General features: G+C 47.8%; 1 protein-coding gene across 2 annotated transcripts; it reads left to right on the forward strand.

The window, feature by feature from the left end:
• The first annotated feature begins 913 nt into the window (after nt 1-913).
• DUSP10 (dual specificity phosphatase 10) lies at nt 914-23598 on the forward strand. Of its 2 annotated transcripts, none has more exons than XM_065738984.1 (4): nt 914-1012; nt 1797-2636; nt 18366-18740; nt 21283-23598. In XM_065738984.1, exons 2-4 carry the CDS (start codon nt 1841-1843, stop codon nt 21546-21548), a joined length of 1437 nt encoding a protein of 478 aa, XP_065595056.1. In that variant the 5' UTR covers nt 914-1012; nt 1797-1840; the 3' UTR covers nt 21549-23598. The 2 variants fall into 2 exon arrangements, with proteins under 2 accessions (XP_065595056.1, XP_065595148.1); XM_065739076.1 differs by having other exon boundaries at nt 1011-1024.
• Nucleotides 23599-24753: the final 1155 nt, after the last annotated feature.

Genomic DNA, 24753 nt, shown 5'->3' on the forward strand with positions numbered 1-24753 from the left:
CTGTCCTACACTGCTAGCCCCAGCGTGGCTCCCCATGCATGTCCCTCTGCAGGTACCAGGCTAACACAGTTGGGTATTTGCTTCTGGGAAGGACACTGTGAAAGCAGGGTTTGTTCTTAGGGGATCAATAGGCTCTCTGGGCACAGGGTAGAGTGGATTTCGCCCAGCTGGCTGCCAATCACTGTGACCTCCTCTCTCAGGGCTGCTGCTATCCACGCAATTGACTTTCAATAGGGCTGATTTGAGTAATTCACCTTCCTGGTTCATAAGTTCATAAGTCTTTTTTTCAAGACAGGAGGACCAGCCTTTATCACCCCAAACTATGAAGCACCACTGTGGAAGTGACTCCTCCCTAGGAGGTGGCCTGTCCTGCTAAGCATGTGGAAATAACGTTTGCTTTGATGCACTGCGTAAACGTCCTGAGGAGGAATCGAAACGTTGCCCTGTGACGCCTTTACGTGATGGTCACCGTGTCCAGCACCACGGTGCTCCTCTCGGTTTCTCCGACAAAACCGCTACGCCGCACGTGGCCCTTCGCTTCTCTGCAAAAAGCACTTCGTGCGGGCTCGCTGCGGTTAGAACGGGACTACTGGGAGACGGAGCGTCCTGGGCTCAACGCCACCCTACGTCATCGCAGCACTCCTGGCGGGAACACGGCGCTGCCCACCCCGAACTTGGGGACGCGCGCTTTTCGCATCGCTCCGCTGCTCCGACAGCGGAGGGGCGCGAGAGGGGCGCGCGCCTCACGTCCCCGACGAGCAACCGCCGCCGCGCCCTTCCGATTGGCTGCCAATGACATCACCCGCCCCGCCCCTTCCCCCGCCCCGCCGCTCGCCGATTGGCCGCCGGCGCCGCCCGTTCTCTCTCGCCCCGCCCCCGCAGAGCCGTACATTTACGCGGTAGCAAAAGAGAAAGTAACGAGGATGGTGCGGGTGGCGCGCGGGGCGGCGGGCGCGAGAAACAGCGGCGCGGGGCCGCCAGGAAGCGGGACGCACCGGAGCGCGCCGCGCCGGTGAGTGACGGAGTGAGTGCGGGCGGGCGGGTAGCGGCGCGGGGCCACCGGGGCACGAGGGGCGGAGGTGCCGCGCTGAGGAATGAAAGTTTGGTTGTGCGCTGCTTCGGTTCGCTGCTGCTGTTGTGCGTGTTCTCCCCTTTCTTTAGGGAGATGGGCTGCTTGCCGTTTTGTCGTCGTTGTTTGGTAGAGTGTCAGGCGGAGGGGCTCCGCTCTTGGTTATCCTTTTTCTAAACTGCGAGAACGTGAGGGATTTTCCTCTTTCCCTTTAATTCTTTAGCATCGCCCCCGGCCCGCCCGGCTCCGTGCGGGGGTCCCGCGCAGGGCGTGGGGAGTTCTTGCGCTCCTCCAAGCCGCTCAGAACCCGCTGTTTCCTTCTTTCGGCGAGATTTTGTTCGCGTTTCGCTCGGCGTTCAAGTTCGCAGCTGTCCCTGCGCGTTGAATCAAAAGCCGGTTTCGTTGCGGCTCGCTGCAGAAGTTGCGCGTTGGGACTCCAGGGGGGCCGGGGCCCGCTGCCCGTTGGGGGAGCGCGGTGCTGCCCGCCCCGCTCTGCCCCGCGCCGCTGCCTCCTCCCGGCGTGCCGCTCCGCGTGCCGGAGCGCTGCCGCGGGGCTGGCAGCGGTTGTTCGGCGGGCGGGCTGGGAGCTGTCAGCGTGGGTCGCGACCCGTGGGCGATGGGTGTCGGGGTAGCGATCTGTAGGTTTGTGTGATGTGGTGATCTGTTTTCATCGCCTTTCTCTTCCCCCCTCCCCCCGCCGCTCTCCCCTCCCTTTCTTCTTTTGCAGGGGGATCTTGAGTTCTTCCTAATTTGCTAGCTCTCAGCCTCCTCATGCCTCCGTCTCCCTTAGACGACAGGGTAGTGGTGGCACTCTCGAGGCCCGTGAGACCTCAGGATCTCAACCTCTGTTTAGACTCTAGCTGTCTGGAACCTGCTTCCTCCGCTGGTGAGAGCCGCCCCGGTCTGCTCGGCGCAGCCGTCGTGTCCCTCAAGACTGCGAATCTCACGTATATGCCCTCATCCAACGGCTCTGCCCGCTCCCTGAGTTGTGGATGCAGCAGTGCCAGTTGCTGCACTGTGGCAACGTACGACAAGGACGCTCAGGCCCAAGCCCACGCCAGCACCAGCAGCGCAGCAGCCTCCCCATCCTGCCCCGCCAACCAAATGGTCAACAGCAATGAGAGCGCCGGTGGCCTGAGCCCCCTGGGCGGGGTGGGCAGCCCGGTGTCGGCCGGCGGCAAGCAGCTAGCGAGCATCAAGATCATCTACCCCAACGACCTGGCCAAGAAGATGACGAAATGCAGCAAGAGCCATGCGCAGAACCAGGGGCCTGTCATCATCGACTGCAGGCCATTCATGGAGTATAATAAGAGCCACATCCAAGGGGCCGTCCACATCAACTGCGCTGACAAGATCAGCCGGAGAAGGCTCCAGCAGGGCAAGATCACTGTCTTGGACTTGATCTCTTGCCGGGAAGGCAAGGACTCCTTCAAGAGGATCTTTTCCAAAGAAATCATAGTTTATGATGAGAATACCAATGAGCCAAGTAGAGTAATGCCTTCCCAGCCCCTCCACATAGTGTTGGAGTCCCTCAAGCGAGAAGGCAAGGAACCCCTAGTCCTAAAAGGTAATATTCCTCTTTGCCCCCCACACGCTGTGCAGGCGTTCCACTTCAAACCTTGCTGAAGGTTGAGCTTCCAGCATGGCCGTGCACCTCTAGGAATGTCCCTGTCCCTCTGGACGCAGCTGGCAAAGCACATCTTCTGTGGGCAGGTGGTGGAATGGGCCACTTGGCAGTGGTGAGGTGCTTGCCTTCCTCCAATGGTTGTCCTTGAGTTGTGGTGGGGTGGGAGTTGAACGAAGGAGGAAGCGTGCTTCCTGGTGGCTGGCTGTGTAGACAAAGAATTTCCCCCAGTGTTTTCTTGAGGTATTTATAGCCTGAGGGGCAAAGGTCCAGGAGACTATACTTCTCTTTTAGCTTGCCAGACTGACCTTTACTTAGCAGCCTTATTTTAGTCTGTGTTAAACTCAGCTCCTGGGTGCTGGAGATGGTCAGAGGGAGAGCAGATGGAGGACAGAAGAAACATAAAGGAGGCATTGCATCACTGACCAGCTGTCAAAACTCAAGGAGAAGTCCAGTCTTGCTTTGGGGAAACAGGGCCAGAGTATTGGACAGAGAGAGATGCTCCTCTAGCAAGTGGTCTAAAAGGGTTGTGTTTATACGTGTGCGTGGGTGTGTGTTTCTATATGTATTTTTTTCCTCCTTCAAAGGCTCATTTTTTTACTGTATTTTTTTTTGTCCTATCCTTTAACATTCTAGGGAGGAACAGTCCCCCTTGCCCTAAGGTAGCATCCAGAGACACTTTCCTTTCTTCCCTTTAATTTGTAGCTCCTATTTATAACTGTGCTGCCCTCTGTAAATCTCTTTGCCCCTGGGTACTTATGCCATTTAGAGGCATGGCTGATAGAGATTGGCTATGGTACTGTGAAACTACAGGAGGATTTGTCTATACTTAATTCACTTGAAAATAGTAAGTTATACAGAAAAAACATCCTGTGTGGTGTGGTGGAAGTACGAGTTGAGCTAATAGTTTAGCCTGTTTTCTGTGTTTACCTTCATGGTGAGCCAAGAGTCCAGCGAGATACTTCTCTTCGAGCATGTGCTGTGGAAACCTGAAGTTCTTCTAGCTCCCAGCAAGCGTGTAGTTGCACTGGGTTGACTTTGACACTTGCTGCAGCCTCCTGGTATGCTTTTAGCACGTGTCCCATCATGATGTATCTGCACAAAAGGGAGAGGAGGTTCTCTATAGGATAGGGTTACTCCTCAGGTTCTCTCTCTGATGGCAGTCATTCTGTTGCAGTCCTTACAGCTAGATTTATGGCTTGTACCATGTGGGTCTGCAGGTCATCTTGCCCTTAGAAAAGGGAGATGCCAGAGGTGTCTGTCTTCCATGTTTCCTTGTATCACTGAAGCTCCTGCCACCTCAAGCTGTACATGCAGTGGGAGGTTGTGGGGCTGTGGGCAGCCCTCTCTGAGGTTGGCTGCTGTTTCCTGGGTGCTGCATGGGGTTTGGCTGGGTGCTTGTGGGATTACTCAGGCTATTTTTGGTTTTCAGCCACTGAGAAATGTGAGCATCTGTTTCAAAGACCTGCTTAGGAGAAATCCCCTCCCTGAACTGCTTCTGCCAACGGTTCTGAGGCCGCACTAGTAGACAAAGGAAGCCCAAATCCCTTGGTTTTTGGGTGTAGGAATTGGCTGGGCCAGGATAGACCTTGCCTGGGGAAATGAGTGTTCCTGCCATCACTTCACCTCCCTCCCTTCTTCAAGCGGGGCTCAAATTGAGCTCTAATGGCTATTCTGTGATTCTGTGACTTTACCATGGAGTAAAGCCTTAGGAAGGCTCTGCTTTATTTTCTGAGCCCAAGGAGTGGTGCTGGCCGTGCGGTTGTTCATCTTCCCCTGCCTGATAGCATTTTTTCCATCGTGCCCCAGTAGGCCAAGCACTGACACCAGGTATGTGTGCAGACCCGTGGCTGCAGACACTAGAATGAAACCAGAGATAGCTCGTTGCCACTCTTTTTTTTCTTCCCCACCCCACCCTTTTTTCGAGTGTTTTTTTTCTTGCTTGCTGTAATCCACTCCTAATTTATGGCCAACCCATCTGATGCCTGTGTTGTGTTTGCAAACACTGGTTGCTAGCTTAGCCGGCCAAGTTTATGTCCCCCTGATCTTGTGCCACGTTCTCCATCTTTGGTGCTGCCTGTAAGCCCGCGCTGCGCTTTGCGCGGTGCGCTGCCACGTTATGGGGGGAACCCGATCGGGAACCCGGGCTTGGGTTACGGCCCCGGCTTACTGCTCTGTAGGCAGCAGCATGGCCCTGGTGTGTTTAGGTTAGGTGCCCCAGTCTTTTTAAGCACTGTTTCCAAAGGCCACACGGCTCTATAGATAAACGTATGGACAGGGTGCCTGACTGGGCTCGAGTTAAAAAGAGGTTGTCTGATTTATTTTTAATGTAACAGACTGACATAAACTGATGCTGACAAGGGAGTGCTGGGCTTTACAGGGACTTTAAGAGCCGTGTGCCTCCCTTTGTGTCTCCTTGCTACTTCCTTTAATATGGACTGTCATTTTCAATTAAGCTCTTCAGAAGCAAAGATTTGCTCCGTTCTTTGTTCAGAAGGCACAGCAGCATTTAGGAGGCTGACATACCTTTTTGATAAAAAATGAAATAGTTATCATGTTCTTCACGTTGCTCTTACGTGGGCTTTAGCAGCCTAAGCGATCAGGGGCTGAAGCTGCTGCTCAGTTGTATACAAAATATGAGGAATCCATTTTTTTTCCCCCTGTGTTCACAGCTGTTCCTGTTAGTCCATGGTGTTCTGTTCCTACTGAAACCTGAAGGCTTCCCTTTGTGTAGATGCATCTTTTTCTTCTCATCTGGTGCTGGGATTGGAGGAGGTACAAACAGTGGTGGGAGATCATCAGTCACTCTTTCTGCTTGATGATAGCAGTGCTGCATTTTTTTCCCAGGTTGGCTCAGCAGCCCGGGCTGTCCTCGATGGGTTTGTACCCACTTTCCTGCCCAAAGCTCAGCAGCACGCTCCCGTGGGACTGTCATGGGAAAGCAGTGGTGTATTTTTGCCTTACTGGAAGAATTTGCCACCCATGGGTGCGTTAGCTCATAGTGAAAGTGGCTTGCAGCTCTGGGCTTTTTGCATGCTTTAGTTTGCGCCTGGGACATAAAAATAGGAAGCGGGGAATGCTTTTGCATTCAAATGAAAAGTATTATTTTACACAGAATGAAGTGTTTAGGTTTGGAGTTGAGCATCTCCTTTCAAGTTAAATTAAATCTATAAATGAACCGAAAATGAAATGTATAGTGTCTGTGCCAAAACGCTTCAACAGTTTTTTAAAACAAGAGGAGTTGCCTTTGTCTCCCTAGCCAGTTTGCAGTGGTATTGGCTTCACCTTCTGTCTTCCTCTGCCTTGGAGCCCCAGCTGTGGGAGCCTCAGGATCCCACTGAAGCCTTGGGATCCGTTTTTTGAAAACCCCTCTGTTTGACTGAGGGAAAACCAATCCGGAGCAAAGGGGCGAGGTGCAAATTTGCTAATAGTCCCAGTTTTTGTTTGTGCCATGAAGTGGTGATTGGAGCACCACGAGGGGGCTGGGGAGGAGCTGAATGGTGCTGATAACACATAGTTACTTCTCCATTCTCGTTCCTGATTTGAGGAGCTTTTTTAAACTCTGGTTTGCAGCTCTCTCATTGCTTGGCTAACAGGGAAATAAATCAAGTGGCTGGGTCTCGTTATAGCAAGGAGCACAGAACCTGCCAGCAAACCGCTTCGTTCTCACTGCTGTGGTCTAAGAATAGCTTCAGATCTCTTACCAGTGCTGAAGTCACCTATCAGAAGTTGAAACAACTACAAAGGGACCGAGAGACCTATAAAAGGAATAAGCTTCTGCTTTACGTTGTCCCGTGTTAACTCAAAATACTGTGATCAGCTGCCTTTGGAATACCTGGTGTTGTCATAATCTGTTGCAAACACATGATTTATTATTATTATGTAATCCAGCAGTACCAGTATTACTTTAAGCCCTAATTGAATTGCACTGCAGAAGCATATTCAAGAGTAGAACGTGACACAACGGTCAAAAAATCCAGCTGTCCAACAAAATATGTGCCTGGCACATCTTTCCACTGGAGATCTCCACTGAATAATTATTAGGTCATGGCTGAAATAGGGAAATGTGTATTTTTAAGTGCTAGCTTCACATGGTAACGCGTGTGAAGCGTCCAGTGTGTTTAAAATGTGTTCCCTCTGTGCTGCAGAGGAAGTCTGGCCTCATCAGTCATTGTGGGAAAAACTGCTGCTGCCTCTTCACAGACAGAGATTTCGCCTTCAGTTTTCAGTGTCTGATTGCAGGAGCCTGAATATATTTGTCAGTAGTAGTATTTGAGGTTTTAGAGGTGTCTGGTTGTCAACTGATACAGATATGCTTCTGGTTTTTTTGGATATATGCATGCATTTTTGTTTCTTTCTTTCTTTTAAAGCAACAGCCGATGTTTGCTGTTGTGTTTTATTTGTAGTTGTTTTTTAACTATGCTTAGGAGCCTAAAAGTTTTTAGAAAGATCATCTTTGATTTACAGTACCTTTGAAGTGGGGGATCAGTCACTTGTCTTTAGGCTATGACTCTTTCTTTACGGAAAACTATATTACAATTTCTTATTTACACAAGAAACACTGAAGTGAAGAAAATCACGTGAATGAGAGCAGCATGCCCATAGTCTTAACACTCATCTATCTTGCACATTTATTAACCAACCAGGAAAGAAATTTTTCTTCAGTATTCAGCGTAGGCTTACAGGGGGCTGCAGAAGTCTTCCTCTGTGAAGAGGAAGAATGCTGTTAATCACCCTAAAAGAAGACCTAATGCTTTGTCACTGTGCAAAGGATAAAACCATGCATAGTGCCTTGGCCTTGTTGGCAAGTTGCTCATGGGCTTGGGGCAGCACTGACTGCAGAGAGCACAAGCCTGACCTGACTGTGACAGCTGGCTGTTGCCTGGAGCTTGATGTCTCGGTATTCAGCTGGATCTGATGAGAGCAAGCTGGGGAGAGGTACCCTCTTGAGCACTGCACCTGCTTACTTAAGCTGGCAGAGCCTCCAGGGGTTTTCATGGCAAGCTGTGGTCTTGGTCTGATGAATGTGATGACAGTAGTTGGAGTGGTAGAGCTCTTGTGTGCAACAGTACCTTCAGGACTTGGCTGGGATGGAAAACTAGCCAGCAGTCCTGCATCCCCTGCGTGAAGGCAGAGAGGGAGGCTGTTAAGACAAACACACCTGGGGGAGCACTGCCCCTGCTTTCAAACTGTTTCACCGGGGTTATTTCTGCAGCTGGAACATCCCAGGGCAGCTGTGGTCTGTGCTGTGTGTTTGACTGATGCTTTACACCCCAAGCAGCTTCAGCAGTGAATCTGTGGGGATTATTTAATGCCTTGTGACTTTTTGGTGCAGGAAGCTGCTTCAGTTAATATCTGTGATGAAGGCAACCTCGTGCCAGGAAGCATCACAGCCCATTGGAGATGGTTTCAGTGCATCCTCCCGCTGCTGTGAAAGCTGCTGCTTCCCCAGGAGGATGGGATCCTCCAGCATGTGGTCTCAGTTTGGCTCTGCAGTTGTACAGCATAGATTCACAGAATCGTAGCGACCTCTGGAGATTGTCTGTTCCTACTCCCTGCTAAAGAAGGTTCCCTAAAGTGGTAGCAGCATTTTAAGTATGTAAAGAGAGGAAAATAGATTCATAGATACATTAGGGTGGAAAGGACCTACAAGATCATCTAGTCCAACCATCCTCCTATCACTATCCCTACCCAACTACTAAATCAAATCCCTTAGCACCTCATCTAAACGCTTCTTGAACAGCGCTAGGGATGGTGCCTCAACCACCTCCCTAGGCAGGCCATTCCAGTGCCTGACCACTCTTTCAGAGAAAAAATGTTTCCTCAGGTCTAATCGAAATCTTCCCTGGCGCAACTTGTGGCCATTCCCTCTCGTCCTGTCATTATTTATCAGGGAGAAGAGGCCCACCCCCTCCTCACCACAACCCCCCTTCAGGAAGTGGTAGAGTGCAATAAGGTCTCCTCTGAGCCTCCTCTTCTCCAGACTAAACAATCCCAGCTCCCTCAGCCGCTCCTCATAAGACTTGTGCTCCAGACCCCTCACCAGTTTTGTTGCCCTTCTCTGAACACGCTCCAGGGCCTCAATGTCCTTCTTGTAGTGAGGGGCCCAAAACTGAACACAGTACTCGAGGTGCGGCCGTACCAGAGCTGAGTACAGGGGGATGATCACCTCCCTGCTCCTGCTGGCTACACTATTTCTAATACAGGCCAGGATGCTGTTGGCCTTCTTGGCCACCTGGGCACACTGCCGGCTCATGTTAAGCCGAGCATCAACCAACACCCCCAGGTCCTTTTCCTCTTTAAAATAAGCAAATTATTTTCCTGTGTGGTGCAGGATAGGGATATTCAGGCTGAGGATTACTGTGACTAGATACCAGGGCAGTCTCAGAGCAAGGAAGGCTCTGACCAAGGCCACAGAGTGGTCATTTTCTTGCTCTGTGACTAAGCACACACAATAGGCTTGCTGTGAGACCTTGGACAAGTCATTTTCATCTGTCTGGTTTTTCTTTTTCTGTTCCCTGCACCATTTGTAACACTGAGCTCATCTCTTACTTAGATCAGCGATTAAGTGTAGTGGGCCCAGATCATCCACAGTCACAGCAGCGCCCTGGAACAACACGTCTTGTGCAGAAAGTGGGAGAAAGAGTTACAGGCACCTTTTTTGCCTTCTCCTTTAACAGTGCATCCTTTCTAAAGTAACACCCTGTAGGTTCTGATTTGCATGTTGGCGTTTATTGGTATTTAAAAACTCAAGAGTCTGTTTTATTTCTGTCCCCGCTTTGGTGAGCAGATTATCTCTTTGCTAAAAGGAGCCACCATGAGCAGCTCAAGGTCTGGAAGGAGCACGAGCTCATCCTCTCCTTGCACTTGTTTTTAGTGGTGCTCTGAAGAGTGCATCATGACTCACACATACACCTGAGCCAGCAAGTCTGCAAGGAGCCACCAGGACCTTGCAGGCGTCACCTGGTCCCATTTCTCCCAGAGGAATGAGCCTGCTGTTGCTGCTTGTCCCCACATGAATTACTACATTTATCAAGAAGAAATCTAAATGGTAAAAATCATGTATTTTTGCACTGGTTTTAAGAGATTTGGAAAATAGGTGACAGAAGCTTGCATGTTATCATCTTAGTTGAATTGATTGTTGCCAGTTTATGAGGCCAGAGTTAGATATTGAGGCTTAAGTAAGCAAGTGACCTGTAATGTTTCAAAGTGAAAACTCCTGGTAAAGCAGTTGGCCTGTGTTATGCTAGTGATGTCCTCTAAGTCATCTTGGCCATCATAAGATAATGGCAGTTTTATCTATTATCTATTGACGTGGCTGAAGCGAAGAATAAGCCAAATAGAACTTGCTGCCATATTTTAGGCATAAAAAGGCTTAACGTAATCAACCTGAAGGCAAACCATCCTATCTTTGTATATATTTTCCTCTTAGCTCTGTAAGATAGTATTATGTCCACGTGGGATGGAGTGGGCTGCTAGGTGCTCAGCCCTGCAGTGTGCTGGGGCTGGCCCTGCTGTTTGTGGTAGTCTGGGGACTGCCTTGCATCTCACTGCTTCTGGTACTTGGCTGGTTTTACTTCAGGACAGTGTGGCACTAGGATTATTTCAAGGCAGCTTCCTTAGTGGATGTGAAGAAAACTTCATATGCTTTGAAGCAGATTGCTGGAAAGTGTCAAAGGAGTGCCAGATATAATTTGTAGCCAAAAAGAAATATTTTTTTTAAAGAGGTTTTAGATCCAGCAGGAATGAATGGCATTCACTGGTGTGTTGTAACAGAACCCTTCTTTCTTTTCTCGTTGTTGCAATGTGTTGCTGGTGTTTCTGATGCAGAGGAACAGTGGTTTGGGCTGGAAAGGAGCCTGCATTCATTCTCAGGAGAAGCAGATCAGCTCGCTCGGTCGCTGGAGTGAAGCTGTCCTGAAGAGGTTGCCCTTAAAAGGGTAAAGTGAATAAACAGATGGCTGAACCATGAAAATGTCAGCCTTCTCTAAAACTTGCTAATTAAACAGAAACGTCCACTCCTACGCATCCAGGATTACAGACATCTGAAACTGTGCTGAGGCCCTTCTCCCTCTTTGGGTACACTGGGCCTGCTGTGCTGTCTCCATCCTCATGCATCCCAGAGCCTGGAGGTCCCATCTGTTCTGCCTCCATGAAAGCAGAATTGTAACTCAATATAACAAATATAACAAATTGACTCTTTGTCAATATAAAACCATTTGTGGTATCTTTCTAGCATGAAAATAGTTTCTGTTCCCTCCCCCCTCGCTTCCCCTGCCTCCTTTATACATAGCTTTAGCATTTCATGATGACCTTTTTGTTAATATGATTTCCAGTGGGAGCATTTCACAGTAGAAGTATGTATTCCTTCAGGGTTTATGCTGACATTTCCAGTGATTATTTAATTGGACTTCATGTTAGCTTAAATCCCCATGGGAGAGCATACTTTTGCTATGAGAAGTTGTAAAGTGTCTAATTTTGAGTTTCTGCTATAAATGCTTGCCCTTCAGGGAGGGCAAGTCCAAACCTCATCTGTCACTGCAAAATCGTTAACAGCAATGTGTTTGGGACAGAGGACTTAAGAATGTAACTTGGATCAAGAAATTATGTAGCTTGAGTTCCTCCTCTTACCTTTCTGATCACTCTCTGCAAATAACAGAGTGCTTCGAAGGATGCTCTCCTGTGATGTGTCCCTCTCTCCTGCGAGTGCTCTTCTTTAAACTTTCTCCTAAATGGACAAACTCTGTGTTCACTCAACATAAAGGGGACTTCCAGTTGTAAAACTGGAACTACTGTCTTGAGTTCAAATGTGTGGTGACTTCAGGAAGGGCCGGCGAGGTGTCCAGAAGCACTAGTGCCATCTCTTAGAAGAGCTGATGAGGGAGGCGTGTTGCATTTTTGGGTAGCTTGGGTGTCTAACCTCTGTTTGAGGCAAAACTATCTTTAAGACAAACAAATAAAGCAGCTCTCAAAGTGAAATCCCAAGAAACATTCCCCAGCAGCAGTTTAAAAAAAATAAATAAATACATATTGCTTATTCCTAGTTAGAACTAGCATGGGTGACCTTGTACTTCCTTGGAAGAGAAAAAGCAATGGGATGACAGCTAGCAATGCGAGGAAGCAAGTCATGTGTTCAAGTGTGGAAGGTATTGTGGATGAAAATGTAGTCTATTGTGGGTAGTAGACATGATGGAAAGAAATGAGTGGAGCTGGACAGAGCTCGTGTGCTTTGGCAGAGGGCAGTGCCATTGGTGACATCTTTCCTGTGCACCTGCAGCGTGTCCTTTGGGGCAACGAGCTGCTCTGTCCCTGGTGCGAAGTACTAGAGAAAAGTAGATAAGGGCAGGGGCTGAAAGAGGCCAGCAGGAGAGGATGTGCTGTGGGTGTGAGCTGCAGCGAGTTGAAATTAGAAATAATATGCAAATGCATGTGTGCGTGCCTCGAAGCTGGGGAAAGCATAGTTCTTTTTATCTGGCCAGACTTGATTTTTAAAGCGGTCTCAAAGCAGCTGGGTTGGGGATGTGCTTGTGACTCCTCTGGGCCAGAACTCGCTCATCAATGGACCAGCATCTCAGGACTGTTCCCACATGGAAAAAAACTGACCTTGCAAGTTCTCTGGAATGCACGGACTTGTTTTCGTTGTTTTTTGTTTTGCTTTGCTTTGTTTTGAAGTGCCGTTGGCAGCTTGATTAGAGGGAGAGACTCGATTAGATTGAGTGTATCAAAGTGGAGGCTGTTCTTTGTGAATTATGTTTACTTTCACTTTTTTTTTTTTGTTTGCTTAAAGCTTAATCTTTTGCAGCAGGGCTGATGCCAAACGCCTTGTGGCTGATAGGGGAAGGAGCCCTGCAGTGGGTGCTTTGAACCTCCTGCAGTCAGGCGAGAAGCCTGCCTGTGGGACTGGAAAAGGAGTCCCACGTTAAGGAGACCTAGCTCACGTGTTCGTAGCCACATGAGTACAAAAATCTTTAGTTATTTATATCTTTGTGTTCTCCCACTCCCAATTCTCCAAAATCAATGTTTCTTGAGGCCACTGGAGGGTACTTACATTGTGAAAGGATGGTGGATGAGGTTTCTGTTCTGAAGAACTAAGTATGGTTGCAGTTAGGTTTTTTCTATTCTTTAACAGCAGAAATGTACAGAAACAGTCTTAGTGTCATTGTATTCTCCTTGTAACCACTTGACACCTCGCTTCAGTCTCCATCCAATGTTTTCTATGAAAACAAACAAAAATCCCCTTGTTTTCTTGAAGTCAAGGGAGCTAGTTCAAATGTTGTATAGATGAACGTGGTCCCCACTAGTTTTGAGAGAGAATTGCCCTTCTCATCCCTGCTTCCAACTATATGGGACAAATGCAATACCTTCAACCACAGCTCTCCACAGCAGTGAGCGTGAGCCTGGATGTATCGAGGGGAAGGATGTCTGTCTTGGATAACAGGAGCACTCCTGCCATGCTTGAGTTAGCCCCATTGCTCTGAAAGGTGTGGGAAGTCAATAGTGTCCTGAGCACTGCATGCCTTGCAGGCCTACCCCTGCTTGAGGCAAAAGCAGACAGGCTGAGAGAGTGCTGCAGGAGAAATAAGGAGACCTTTCTACGTCATCTGATGGAGGAGCTCTTGTGGGGTCATAGCCCACATACAAGGCCATACATTTCTCCAGGCTGTGGGTTGGTACTGTGAAGACATGATCCCAGCCCTCAGGTCCAAGTCCTGAGAGTGACTTTGGCCATGACTGGCAGAGCTCTGCTTCGACCTGTGAAGCTGCTTTTCCCTTGGGGAAGGAAGCGAGCTGTGATAGATTTGCTGCTGAAAGCGCACCCAAGCATGCAGAGAGGGTACATAACAGCACGACCCAGATGAGCTCATGCTTGCTAGCGGGTGCCTCAGCACACCCTGCACATGCAGTAGGAGCCAGAGAGTGGGTAAGGACCAGACCCTGCTGCCCACCTGGGGTGGTAAGGGGCTGGGCACCCCAACCCACAGCACACCTCTGTTTGTACGGGCCCAAGTCGTGTTTGCTTAATCTTGAGGCATCCTGTACTTTGAGTCGACTTGACACTAAGTCATCTGTTCATTAATAACACAGAAGCAGTTTAATTGTTGTCTTAGTGGAAAAATACATGAGACTGTCATCAGCTGTTGCTTCTGGCAATGCTTTCTGCAGTAATGTAAATAAATGAGGTCACAGGTTTAAAGGAACAGGCTGTACTTGCACAAATTCAAAGCGTCATCTTAAACGGATATGCACCAATTGCCTGAACATCTTCCATTGCAGTGCTGTGCTCGTGCCACAAATGTTAGCTGCTTAAAGCTGTAACATTTTGACTTTAAACACAGCCACATTTAGCCGTTGGGCTCTGTTTGTTGTGCAGGCCTTGTCACTGTCACACAGAGCAGAGCTCAGCGCTGTCCTCTGCTCCATGTGAGGAGCTCTGCTCTGAGCAAGCACAGGGACCTCGGTGCTCCTAACATCTTGTCCTCCAGACCTTTCTCTATCTATGTAGGCCTCCTTTGGACACTCTCTCTCTCTTTTCTGATAATTCACAGCCCTGTGGGATTTCTGCTTTTGTTGCATGTGAGTTTTTGGTTTGGTGGTTTTTTGTTGTTTGTTTTTTTTTTTATAATGTGGCTTTGTAATTGAGGATGAGTGGATCCAGAAATCCATCTGAATTGCTTTCAAAGCTGTATAAAAGATCTGTTTGTCTGTGGGGATCACATGTTCTGTCTAAATGTGGATCCTGCATCTGCAGTCTGTCATGTTCCTGCTGTAACTGCAACAGGTATTGCTTTGTTGTGGAGGCATTTTGTGCTGCTTGACTTTGCCTAAGCTGTCCCTGCTGTGGGAGAGGGAGCAAGGTAACTTACTGTCATTACTGTGGGGAAGGAGTCTCTTTGGTGGTAGGAACTATGTCCACTCTACATATCACAAAGCACACCCTTGCTTATATAGAATACCTCCAGTTGGAAGGCACCCACAAGGATCAAGTCGAACCCCTGGCTCCAGACAGGACCACCAATGAAGAGGTATTGCAAGGCATGGAGAAGGAGAGTGGGTGTTACTGTACTCCTTGCCATTTTTTTTTTCCCAGATTTCTTCCCTTGCACAGAATATGTGCAGTAAGATGTGTTGGTTTTACTTTCTGTAAAAAATGGCTGCTCCTACTGTGAGGTCACGGTCCCTTGCAAAACTGGTCACCTTGTTTCTACCATATACATTTTGTGTCTGCTTTGAATTATGCACACCCTTTCATGATGGCCGATGACAGATGCTATCTGGCATGACTTCTGTGCTGTTTGCCCCTGCTTGATTTGCTCTGAGTGGCTCCTTCCCAGCTGCTCACCTGGCCTGTAAGAGTGCAGGGCAGCTTCAGAGCTGGGAATATGCCCACAGCTGCTGCACAGCAGGAGTTTGGGAGGCATCATGTGAAATGTCTGTGGGCAGGTGGTTGCAAAAGGCCTGAGCAAACAAGTTGGAATAGCTGCAGTGTATATAGTGCTGATTTGAAGCTTCCTAAAAGTTTTGACATCTCAGACAATCCCTAGCCTGTGGTCATTCACTGACTGTTTTGGCAGGACAGGACGGTGGAATATTTCACACAGCTCGTGCGGTGATAACTGCAAACATCTCTGTCCCCTCACATGAGTGGTGAGTAGAAGCAGTGCCCTGTGCTAGATATCTACATACTAGATAGCAGGGCAAGCTGTCTGCTGCAGAGCTCCAGCTTCCTTCATTCCTTTCCTTATAGAAGAAACAGTGAATTTCCAAGTGTGCTGGGCATCCTTGCATGCCTGCCACTTTGTTTGAGTGTGAGTAGGTTCAGGCCCCTTGACAACCTGCTCAACAGCTGTTTTAGAGCAGAATGTGGGATATTCTCTATCTATGTGAGGGCTGTGTCAAACTGGCTGGGTGGTTCAGGCTTTTTGCCACGCTCTAGTTATTATAGCTGTGTGATGTCTTCAAAGATAGAGAAGATGGGTTACAAGCACAGCATTCTGTAATGGTGAACAGTGGTAGCTGGGCTGTCTGCTACCATTTTGCAAAGTCAGTGTGTTGCGTCTGAGAATTTGAATTTCCTCCTGGAAGTGGGCACACGGATGCATGTGAGCCCCCTGGCTGGAGCTCAGCACTACCATGTGTGCTGCAGGTCCTACCCTGCCTGTCTGCTGCAGCTGCCAGTATGTGGTGAAGGCTTTCTGTATTAGCAGCTGAAAATCTGATTTTAAACTCAGCTTACTTTTGTACTGGTGGAAGTCTTCTCACCTGTGTGTCTGTCACAGCACATTGTCACATTTCTTTTTCCCTCTGCTACCACATCTTGCCACATCCTTCCTGGGCACCCATTCTTGTCCATTGGTCAGATGTCTGAGGCAGTTCAGGTTGGTGATCTTCTCCAACTAACATCCTGGAAGCTTGCTGTAAGTTCTCCAGCTCTGCTGTGTGTTTAAAGCGGCTGGTGAAGGGTAACGTTGTAAGGGGTGCACCACTGAAGGGTGCTGAAGCAATGGGGGTCCTACCTCCACCTGTGGCTGCTGACTCCCTGAAGGAGTGGAAAGTGAGAACTGACCCCAGGGCCACTGGAGCTGCTTACTCTTTGGAGTGGTTCTTGGGGATCCCCATGTGTCCTGGGTGTTGTTTGAACAATTGTTTCAGCTGAATGGATTGCTTGCCTGTGCAAAAGCAGAGTGAGTGCTGGGAGTAGGGTTGGGTTGGCTGGAATGTGGTTAGGGTTCAAGCTTTAACCTAGGCTCTTGGTTTGGGTGAGATGTCAGATGGCATCATCATGGTGACCGTGGTCTTCTCCATTGTTCTTGAGCAGCCTGCAAAGACTTCAGCCCCCATCAAACCAGGTGTTGTAGCTAGCAGATGAGCTCAGATTTTTGTCCTTGCCCTTTCTTCTGCCCTGTGCCCTGTTAAAACAGCTTTGTGAACAGAGATCCTTAAGGCAGATCTGTTTGTGCTTTGTCCTGTAAACTGCAGAAACAGCTGAAGATAAGCATGCTTTTAAGGCATGGGAAATATTCTGCATTTTGAGAGTGATTCAAGGATTTCTGGGAAAGTGAGTTACTAGCAGTATGTGAAGGACAGGAGGATGGTGGGATCAGGCAGGCCTGAGGACTTGGGTAGCTCTGCAGCATGCTGCATTCTGGTGTCCATCCAGAAGTGCCCTGATGAGGAGGCACTCAGCACTGTCAGGGTTTAGTTTGTGCTTCCTTGTCCCATCTTCTCGTGTGTGGTTTGGTGCTGCCTGAGGGATGGGAACTTGCCTGCCCTTGTGCAGAGAGGACTGAGTTGGGGGAATTGCTTGAAGAGTAGGAATATGGGAAAGGAAGTAATAACCTTCCTTTGTGCGAAGTGGAAGGCAAGGTGTGGCTGCCTGCTTCCAGCAGAAGGACCCAGGGCTGCCTGCATACTGTTTCTCCAGAGGAAGGTGTGGGGTTTAAAATTCACCCTTGTCATAGAAGTGAGGTCATACTATGCTTGTTTCCCTCCTGTTGGCCATTTGCAGGCATGGAGATACTGTGCATGGGTTGTAACTGGGCATCTCCCTTCTCAGAACTGGCTGTAGCCTGGTGAGGAGCACTGGTGCTGCCAGGCACCAAAATGAGTGAGTGCTGGCACTGAGAGTTTGGAGCTGCAACGCTCAGCACTTGGGTGTTGAAGTCTTTCTCTCCATCTGAACCAAAGGCAGCGTAGCTTTAAAGTCTCCCATTTGCTAGATCATTGTGAAAGAGCATGGAAAAGGCAAATAACCTTTTAGAAGGAGGGAAAAAAAATATAACAGGATGGTGACATTCAGCATTTGTTTTGGCTGGAGTAACTCTTTCTAGTAATCTACGTGTAGTTTTTTTCCTCCTTCCTGGAATTTTTTTGGCTTTGATTTAACAAAGTGCAGTTGGGCCCGAGCACTTGGCTGGTCCCAGCACAACGCGTGGCCCCACGTACCCTGCTCAAACAGAAACCCATGTCTGCGGGCGGTGGGGATATGGCTGCCCTTCTCCTCCTGCCCCTCTCTTCCCAGGCACGGAGGCGAGCCACCTGTTAACATTACATCACTGGTTCCCAAGAACGCTGTTGTACCAAAGGCCTGAAACAAAGTGGTTCTTCTTGTATTGTTTGCGCTCAAAGAGCTGATGTCATGCCAGCTGATGTCATTGTGTGCTTTGTGTAATCGCTATGGAAACTGGGCAGGTGGGGAGCCCGGGGCTGATGTAATTGCTGAATGAGGTGTAGAATGAAGCTCTGCTTTTCTTCCTAGTTCTGCAAAGCTGCCCTCCTGGAGGTGGGGGTGGGAGGGAAATTAAAACGGGGGAAATTGCTGCTTGAAAAAGTCAGCAGTGTGACTTGCAGTAGAGCTAGGGTGAACAGGAGCCAAAAAAGTGACTTCTCCCTTCCCCCTCAAACCCATTTCCCAATCCATATTAATGTCCTAAAAATAACTTGCTAGATATTTTCAGGCAACTGGGGTAGAAAAAGGAGAGCTGTTGGCCACATGTTAGGCAGGCAGCTTGGTTGCTGTTACGGATCAGGGCGTGGTATTACTTTGTCCTGCTGCATGAGCATGTGCCGTTCTCAGGAGCAAAGGCTGCGAGAGCTGTGCTGCCCCTTGTCCCGAGCACTGCGGGTGCCCTATCGAGGTCTCTAACCAAATATCTGCTTGGCCTCTCTCCCCAGGAGGACTCAGCGGTTTCAAGCAGAACCACGAAAACCTCTGCGATAACTCCCTCCAGCTGCAAGAGTGCCCTGAGGGGGGAGGTGGCGGTGCGTCCGCAGTTCCCCCCACACTACCTCAGTCCATCCCCACCACGCCGGACATCGAGAATGCCGAGCTCACCCCCATCCTGCCCTTCCTCTTCCTCGGAAACGAGCATGATGCTCAGGACTTGGAGAAAATGCAGAGGATGAACATAGGCTATGTAATCAACGTGACCACCCACCTGCCCCTGTACCATTACGAGAAAGGCATGTTCAACTACAAGCGGCTCCCGGCCACTGACAGCAACAAGCAGAACCTCAGGCAGTATTTTGAAGAGGCTTTTGAGTTCATTGGTAATTATCCTTGACTGGAACAACTTTCTCCCCACTGCCCCCCGCCCCCTTACCTATTACAGGAATCTGGAATGAGTTTTATGCTTCGCCAACTATCCTGAAGGCTGTGTAAGGTCACATTTACTTCTATTTAGATTGTCAGAAATACTGAGTACCTCATTTTTCTGCTGATGCTCATTTCTGGCACATCTCCCTAACTAGCCCAAAGATACAACAATATCCATTGATAGCAGTGCCTACCTCTAACCCTCCAAATCTGGGTCTTTTCCACCCCTGCTTCTCCCAGCTGAGATTTTTGTCATTCCCTCTTTGTGATTCCTTTGCATTTCCTAGTCTTCACAGTGGCTTCTAGCCAAATTTTTGTAGTAACTATTTTTAATGACAGCTGAGTCTTCCCTAATTCAGTTTTACGAGAGAACTGACAAACTTTCACACTTGGCTTATTTTATCATTGGATTTGTAACTCCAGCGTATGTGTGGGTGGGTGGATAGCAGTGAAAACTAGTATTAATAAGCTTCAGATTCCTGTAGGCTGAGAAACACTTGACTGTGAAAATGCAGCTCTGTCTGAAAATGGGGAGGTAGCTGAGGAAATGAAGTTGCCTGTGTCAGTCTGAACCTCGCTGTGGTTCACACAAAGTGTACCTCACTGAGTTTGGTGGGTGGGGGGGATGCATTTCATCTCTGGTTATCTATATTAAGTCCAGACAGCCTTTTTAAGTGGGGCTGGTCATTGAGGACATTAATACTGAAAGCTTGTGAGGATTTTTTCTTGCCCTTCCTTTTGCAGCACAGTGGATGTCTGCTGGTGTTTATCCAGTAGCAATTCATGTGCTTAGATGTTTCCTCAAACATCCTGGTGTTAGGAAGGAACCATGGCCAAGAATTTTTTTTTCTCCTGCTGAAGCTGGGCTAATCTTATTATCAGGTTTTGATAGTGGAAGCCAGGATGATGAAAGCATGCTTCTTTTCCTCATCCTAGCTTAGGTCCTTAGCTGACCTTATGGACTTGTTGAAGTGGACTTGGAGCTGTCTTCCTTGATTCCTGCTCTCAAAAATAGACCGTGTTGATGGCTCCTGGGTGAGAGCATGGGTGCACAGCTCCTTGGGAACTTAAGCCTGACTTGTACTGGCTCTGTAGGGTGCCCTTGGGCTCACCAAGGATCCAGCCCTGGTCGTGGAGCCAAGGACTAGAATGGGAAAACCAAGCTGATATTCTGATCCCATCTGCCTTGGAGCTGGGTCTTACTGCTTGGAAGCAGGCAGCTCTTGGGTGCTGCTGGTTCTGGCTGTGTTCTGGTTAGCAGAGGATCATCACGCTGATGCATACAATCTGTAGTCGCGTTATTTCAGTGAAGGTGAGTAAGCAGAATACTGCTTATACTGTAGTTCTGATGGCTTGGCAGCATTAGAACTTGAATACAACTCAATGTTAGAACTCAACAGCTCAAACTCTTAAGTCACAGGCTGTATTTTTTTAATTGGTGTGATGACCTTACTAAGGGCAGAGAAAGCAGCCTTGCTCTGAGAACGTTTAGAAAGTATTATGAAACCCATTTTGCTTTCCTCTTCAATAATTATAGCTTGAGGGGCTAGCTTTGCTTTTAATAAACAAATATTTCTCCATTGAGGTTTTTTTCCTTAGCAAATTTAGCCAGCCGGGGAAGTAGCTAGTTGAAGTTTTCCCTCCCTCAGGGTAAGCTTTCTTTAATTGCATTTGAGAAAATAGGGAAATGTGTGAACAGTAGGTCACTGGCATATATTTATTTAAACAAATCAGAAAACAAAAGTTTAGTTAAGATTAAGTGCATAGGAAATGAAGCTCAAAAACTGTATTAAAATCTGTTAATGGAGTTTTGATTTTCTTAAGACTGGCAGGTAGAAGCATAGAATTCGGCTTTGTTTAAGTTGTTATGATACAATTGGAACTTGTGGAATAAGATGCACTTTACTCTTGGTGGGGTTGGATTCACACTAATACATCTAAGCTAAATTCACGTTCTCCTCCAGATGAATAAAATAATACACTGAAGTGTCACATCTTGAAAGCATTATCTTCCATTTTAAAAGTAAGCTGCAGGAGACGTGGATGGCGTGGCAGTGACTTCCTTCTCTTCCCTGGGTCCTGTGCTTCCAGGAGGTTTTTTTCTCTCCCGGTGTTGCATCTCTCTATGAAGATCATGTGTTTTGGTGGAGAGCATGTCTGACTGCACATTTGTGCTGTCCTTTTCCTCCTCCTCCTCCTCGTTGGGCAGAGTGAGGTGTTCCAGTTGTTAAGGGGCAAAGATGACAACAACGGGAGGTGATTAAAATTGAGCTGGGTGGCAGAGATCAAGTTGAAATGGACAGAGCTTGCTGTGCAGACTGGCCTGTATCTTTCAGTGAAGTAGCTTTGACTCCCTGAAGGACGGTGGACTAGAGAGGAAGAGGAGGAGATGCTGCTGTGCTTCTTGCCAAATAGAGGAACTTATCAATTGCACTGAGCTTTGCTGATTTCCTAAATAACAAGAATCTTACTTTCTGCTCTTGTTCTCGTTTTCAGAGGAAGCCCATCAGTGTGGAAAAGGTCTCCTCATTCACTGCCAGGCCGGCGTGTCCCGATCCGCCACCATAGTTATTGCGTACTTGATGAAGCACACGCGCATGACCATGACGGATGCCTACAAATTTGTCAAAGGCAAACGACCAATCATTTCCCCTAACCTTAACTTTATGGGGCAGTTACTGGAGTTTGAGGAAGACCTAAACAATGGCGTCACACCGCGAATCCTCACACCAAAGCTGATCGGCGTAGAAACTGTTGTGTGACGGTGAAGCTGCAAAGAGATGGTCAATGAAGGGGTTAGCCTGTTCTTCACCTGATTGAGGGCAGTGAGGGGTGGGCTGTGGGTTTTTTGTTTTTGTTTTTGTTTGTTTGTTTGTTTAGCTTTTGGGCTGGGAGGGGGTTGCAGCTAACTTTTTGTGAATGAAAACCTTTTTTTGTAAGGAAAGGTTTTTAAAAGAGATCCAAGAACTTGGCCATGTTTGGGATGCTGTTGTGATTTCCTTCCCAGGCACTGGTAGAGCAGAGAAGCTTTGGAGCAAAAGGAGTACTTTTTAAAATCCAAGAGCCGAGAAGAAATAGTGGGCTTTATTTTGTTGTTGTTGTTTGTTGGTTGGTTGGTTTTTTTCCTCCTCCTCCTCTCCAGCTACTCGTAGAGTTTATGGCTAAGTAGTCTGTGCAGGTTCATAGACTGAAGAAACCTAAGTTGACGACAAAACACAAACAGCCAAAACAAAGCAGAAAAAAACTTGCTGAAGCATGAGGGCCTTCCTTCTGCAAAGGCATTGCTACAGATCACCTGGCAAATTGCTCACTGACACAAAGGAGATCAGAGCAGCTTAAAAAGTCTGCAGGCACTTTTCACACTCCTGACTCAAACTAAAGAAGAAAAAAAGTTTATTTGGTGTGTTTCATGTTCCAGTTCTATTTTTCTATTTTGGGGTGTAAGGTTTTAACAGAAAGGGACTTTGATCATTCTATGCCATATGCCTTCACTGGCTTCTTGTGCAATAATAATTTGGGATTTGTTTTGAGTGTTCAATCCAATTAGAGTTGGCTGCCCACTAATAATAAGATAATTTTTAAAGTCTGATAGTGCAATGGCAGCTGGCTTGGTTCGGAAGGGATAAATGAAAGCAATTATTTTGTTCCTTTATATGATTTGGATCCTAGTTACAGTGCCATAACCCTTGTTACATATGTATATCAGAATGTACAAAAATCGAGAACGAGCAAAGTTTATTTAAAAATATTTTTCGCACAAAATATTGGTGTGTTTCAGTTGTCTATGTAAAAGAAATTTGATTATAAAAGCAAAAAACCCTTTGGAAAATGTGTGTCCTTTTATTTCGTTAGCAGTTTTCCATTTGCTTTCTGTCGGATGGGCTTTGGTTGTGTTCAGTTTTTTTGGGGGGGTGTTTTTGTTTGCTTTCTTTTTTGCAGTGTACAGTGCCCATTGACAAAGCTGATATCTTTTGTTTGACATCTCTCCTTCAGTGTCCTGTTCCTGTCCTCTGCTGGTGGAATGTGTTTTCTTTATTTCTTGTTGTACTCTTGCATCCCTTGCTTTCTGTAGCCGTGTTTTTATCTCCTGGAAATACATCAAACTTGGAGCTGTTCAGATGAATTAGCATGACTGGGGCGGGCTTTTTGGGACAAAAAAAAAAAAAAAAAAGAAAGAAAGAAACATCTTCCAATGATTCCTTTTCATCTTCCTACAATTAGCTTACCATCTGTGTTTCAAAACTAGTTTCTAGAGAGATGAGTGTCCTTCACTTTTTTTCCCTGGCCTCTCTATAGCCTGCTCCTTTAGCAGTTCCATGATCCCTGGTCCTGCTGGAGTTCTTCCTTCTCTTTGCCCACTTTTCTTTTATCCTTTCCCTTTTCCAGTTGTGTCACTGTTAAGTGTGGTGTGTACTGCAAGGCTTCTGCCCAGCAGTGTCTCTTAGGTGGCTGATTTCTTTTGCTTTCCTCGTTTGTATTTTGTCATTATTAATGGTATGGTATAAACTGATCTCTTCCAGACTGTTACCAACTCAACATTTGTTTGAGCCTAAAATGAGCTAAAAATCATGTCTCGTACGATTCTGTTGTGCAAGCTGATATATCCCAGGAAACCTGGTAGCCGTGATGGTTTTTCCTAGGTGAAAACCAATGTGGACTGAACCGAGTTTAAAACAGGACCTGTCAGAAAACTTATGTATAATCACATTAGACATGTATATTTTTGTGGACATTTTACTTAAAATGTTGTTACTATACCGATATTTTCTTGAAACGTATCCCTTTATTAAATTATTTTTCTACTGGAACTGATATATTTTTTTATTTCCTATGGTTAGCCCCTTCACTGAGATGCATTGCCCAGGCAGCAAACCCTCTTGGGCTCCAACTGCTGTGGGTTGAGGAGGGCATGCCGCAGTGGGAAAGACATCCCTCCTGATGATCTCCTTCCTTTGCCACGGGGGTTGTGCGTGAGCTGCAGGCCTGGGTCAAGTTGTTAGTGGGCAGAGAGGAGGTTAGAAATGCTCTTTGCTGCTTGCAGCTCTGAGACAGAGGAAGGGATGCCGTTTTGAAAGAGCAGCCTGCCTTCCTGACAGTAGGACCTGCATAATAATGCTGGAGTTCCACTGAACAAGTACGCATCCTAGGATGCGGCAGTCTTAAGCCTAAGGGGAACAAAAGAGGACTAAATTCATGACAAGTCCTCCTCGTCGCTACTGGTGCCGAGGCGGGAGCTCTGAGGGGTGCAGGAAGGCGCCCGCTGTACTGGCTGTGTGCTCCCAGCGGGCTTCTCCTGGGGGAAGGAGGTTCAGTGGGGAGGAGAGAATTAAATCATCTCTTGGCAAACTTAAGGAGGTGATTAGAGACAATGAGTGGCTGATGGCTGCCTCGTTAGCAGATGTTTATTTTCCCGTGGTGCTTTTGCCCTCCTGTAGGTTGCACAGAGCACACCTGGGCGCTCTGCTGGCAGCGGAAGGAGATAGCTCAAACCATATCGTGGTCTCAGGAGTGACCCCTGGTGCTGCCAGCCCTCCAGCTCCTCCTGCCTGTAGTCAGCCAGTTCAGCCTTCCTCTTACCAGCACCCGCATGCCTTCAGGCACCTTGAAGAGCTCATTCAATTGGGGGATTGTCCAGGCAGCATCTCTTCCTGAAACGGCAGAGACTAAGGCCTGCAGCAACCCCTGCTCGGAGCTACCCTTCTTGGGCAAGGGATGGTGCGAGGTGGAGCAGTTCCGCACTACAAGCGCTTCTGAGCAGCATGCAGCTCTCTCTATCTCGTGTCCTCTAGGGTGGGGAAGCCTGGCAGGTGTGTAATGAGCTGCAGCTGAACATAATCAGTGTGAGATGCAGAAAACCTGCTGGTGAGGCAGCGCCCGGTCATTTTGTGCCTTTGTGGAGGCAGCGTTCACGAGTCTATAGAAGTACAGCTCCTTGCCTTGGGAAGTCTGAGCTTGTGTTGAGTTTTG

Source organism: Cyrtonyx montezumae, unplaced genomic scaffold, assembly GCF_038088225.1.
Source record: "Cyrtonyx montezumae isolate F1298 unplaced genomic scaffold, pur_monq_1.0 scaffold_0, whole genome shotgun sequence".
Classification (NCBI taxonomy): domain Eukaryota; kingdom Metazoa; phylum Chordata; class Aves; order Galliformes; family Odontophoridae; genus Cyrtonyx; species Cyrtonyx montezumae.

Coding starts and splice junctions, on each gene's coding strand:
- DUSP10 (XM_065738984.1), top strand. CDS start 1,841: ATGCCTCCGTCTCCCTTAGACGACAGGGTAGTGGTGGCACTCTCGAGG. Junction 2,637..18,365: donor GGAACCCCTAGTCCTAAAAG/GTAATATTCCTC, acceptor CTCTCTCCCCAG/GAGGACTCAGCGGTTTCAAG. Junction 18,741..21,282: donor AGAGGCTTTTGAGTTCATTG/GTAATTATCCTT, acceptor TCTCGTTTTCAG/AGGAAGCCCATCAGTGTGGA.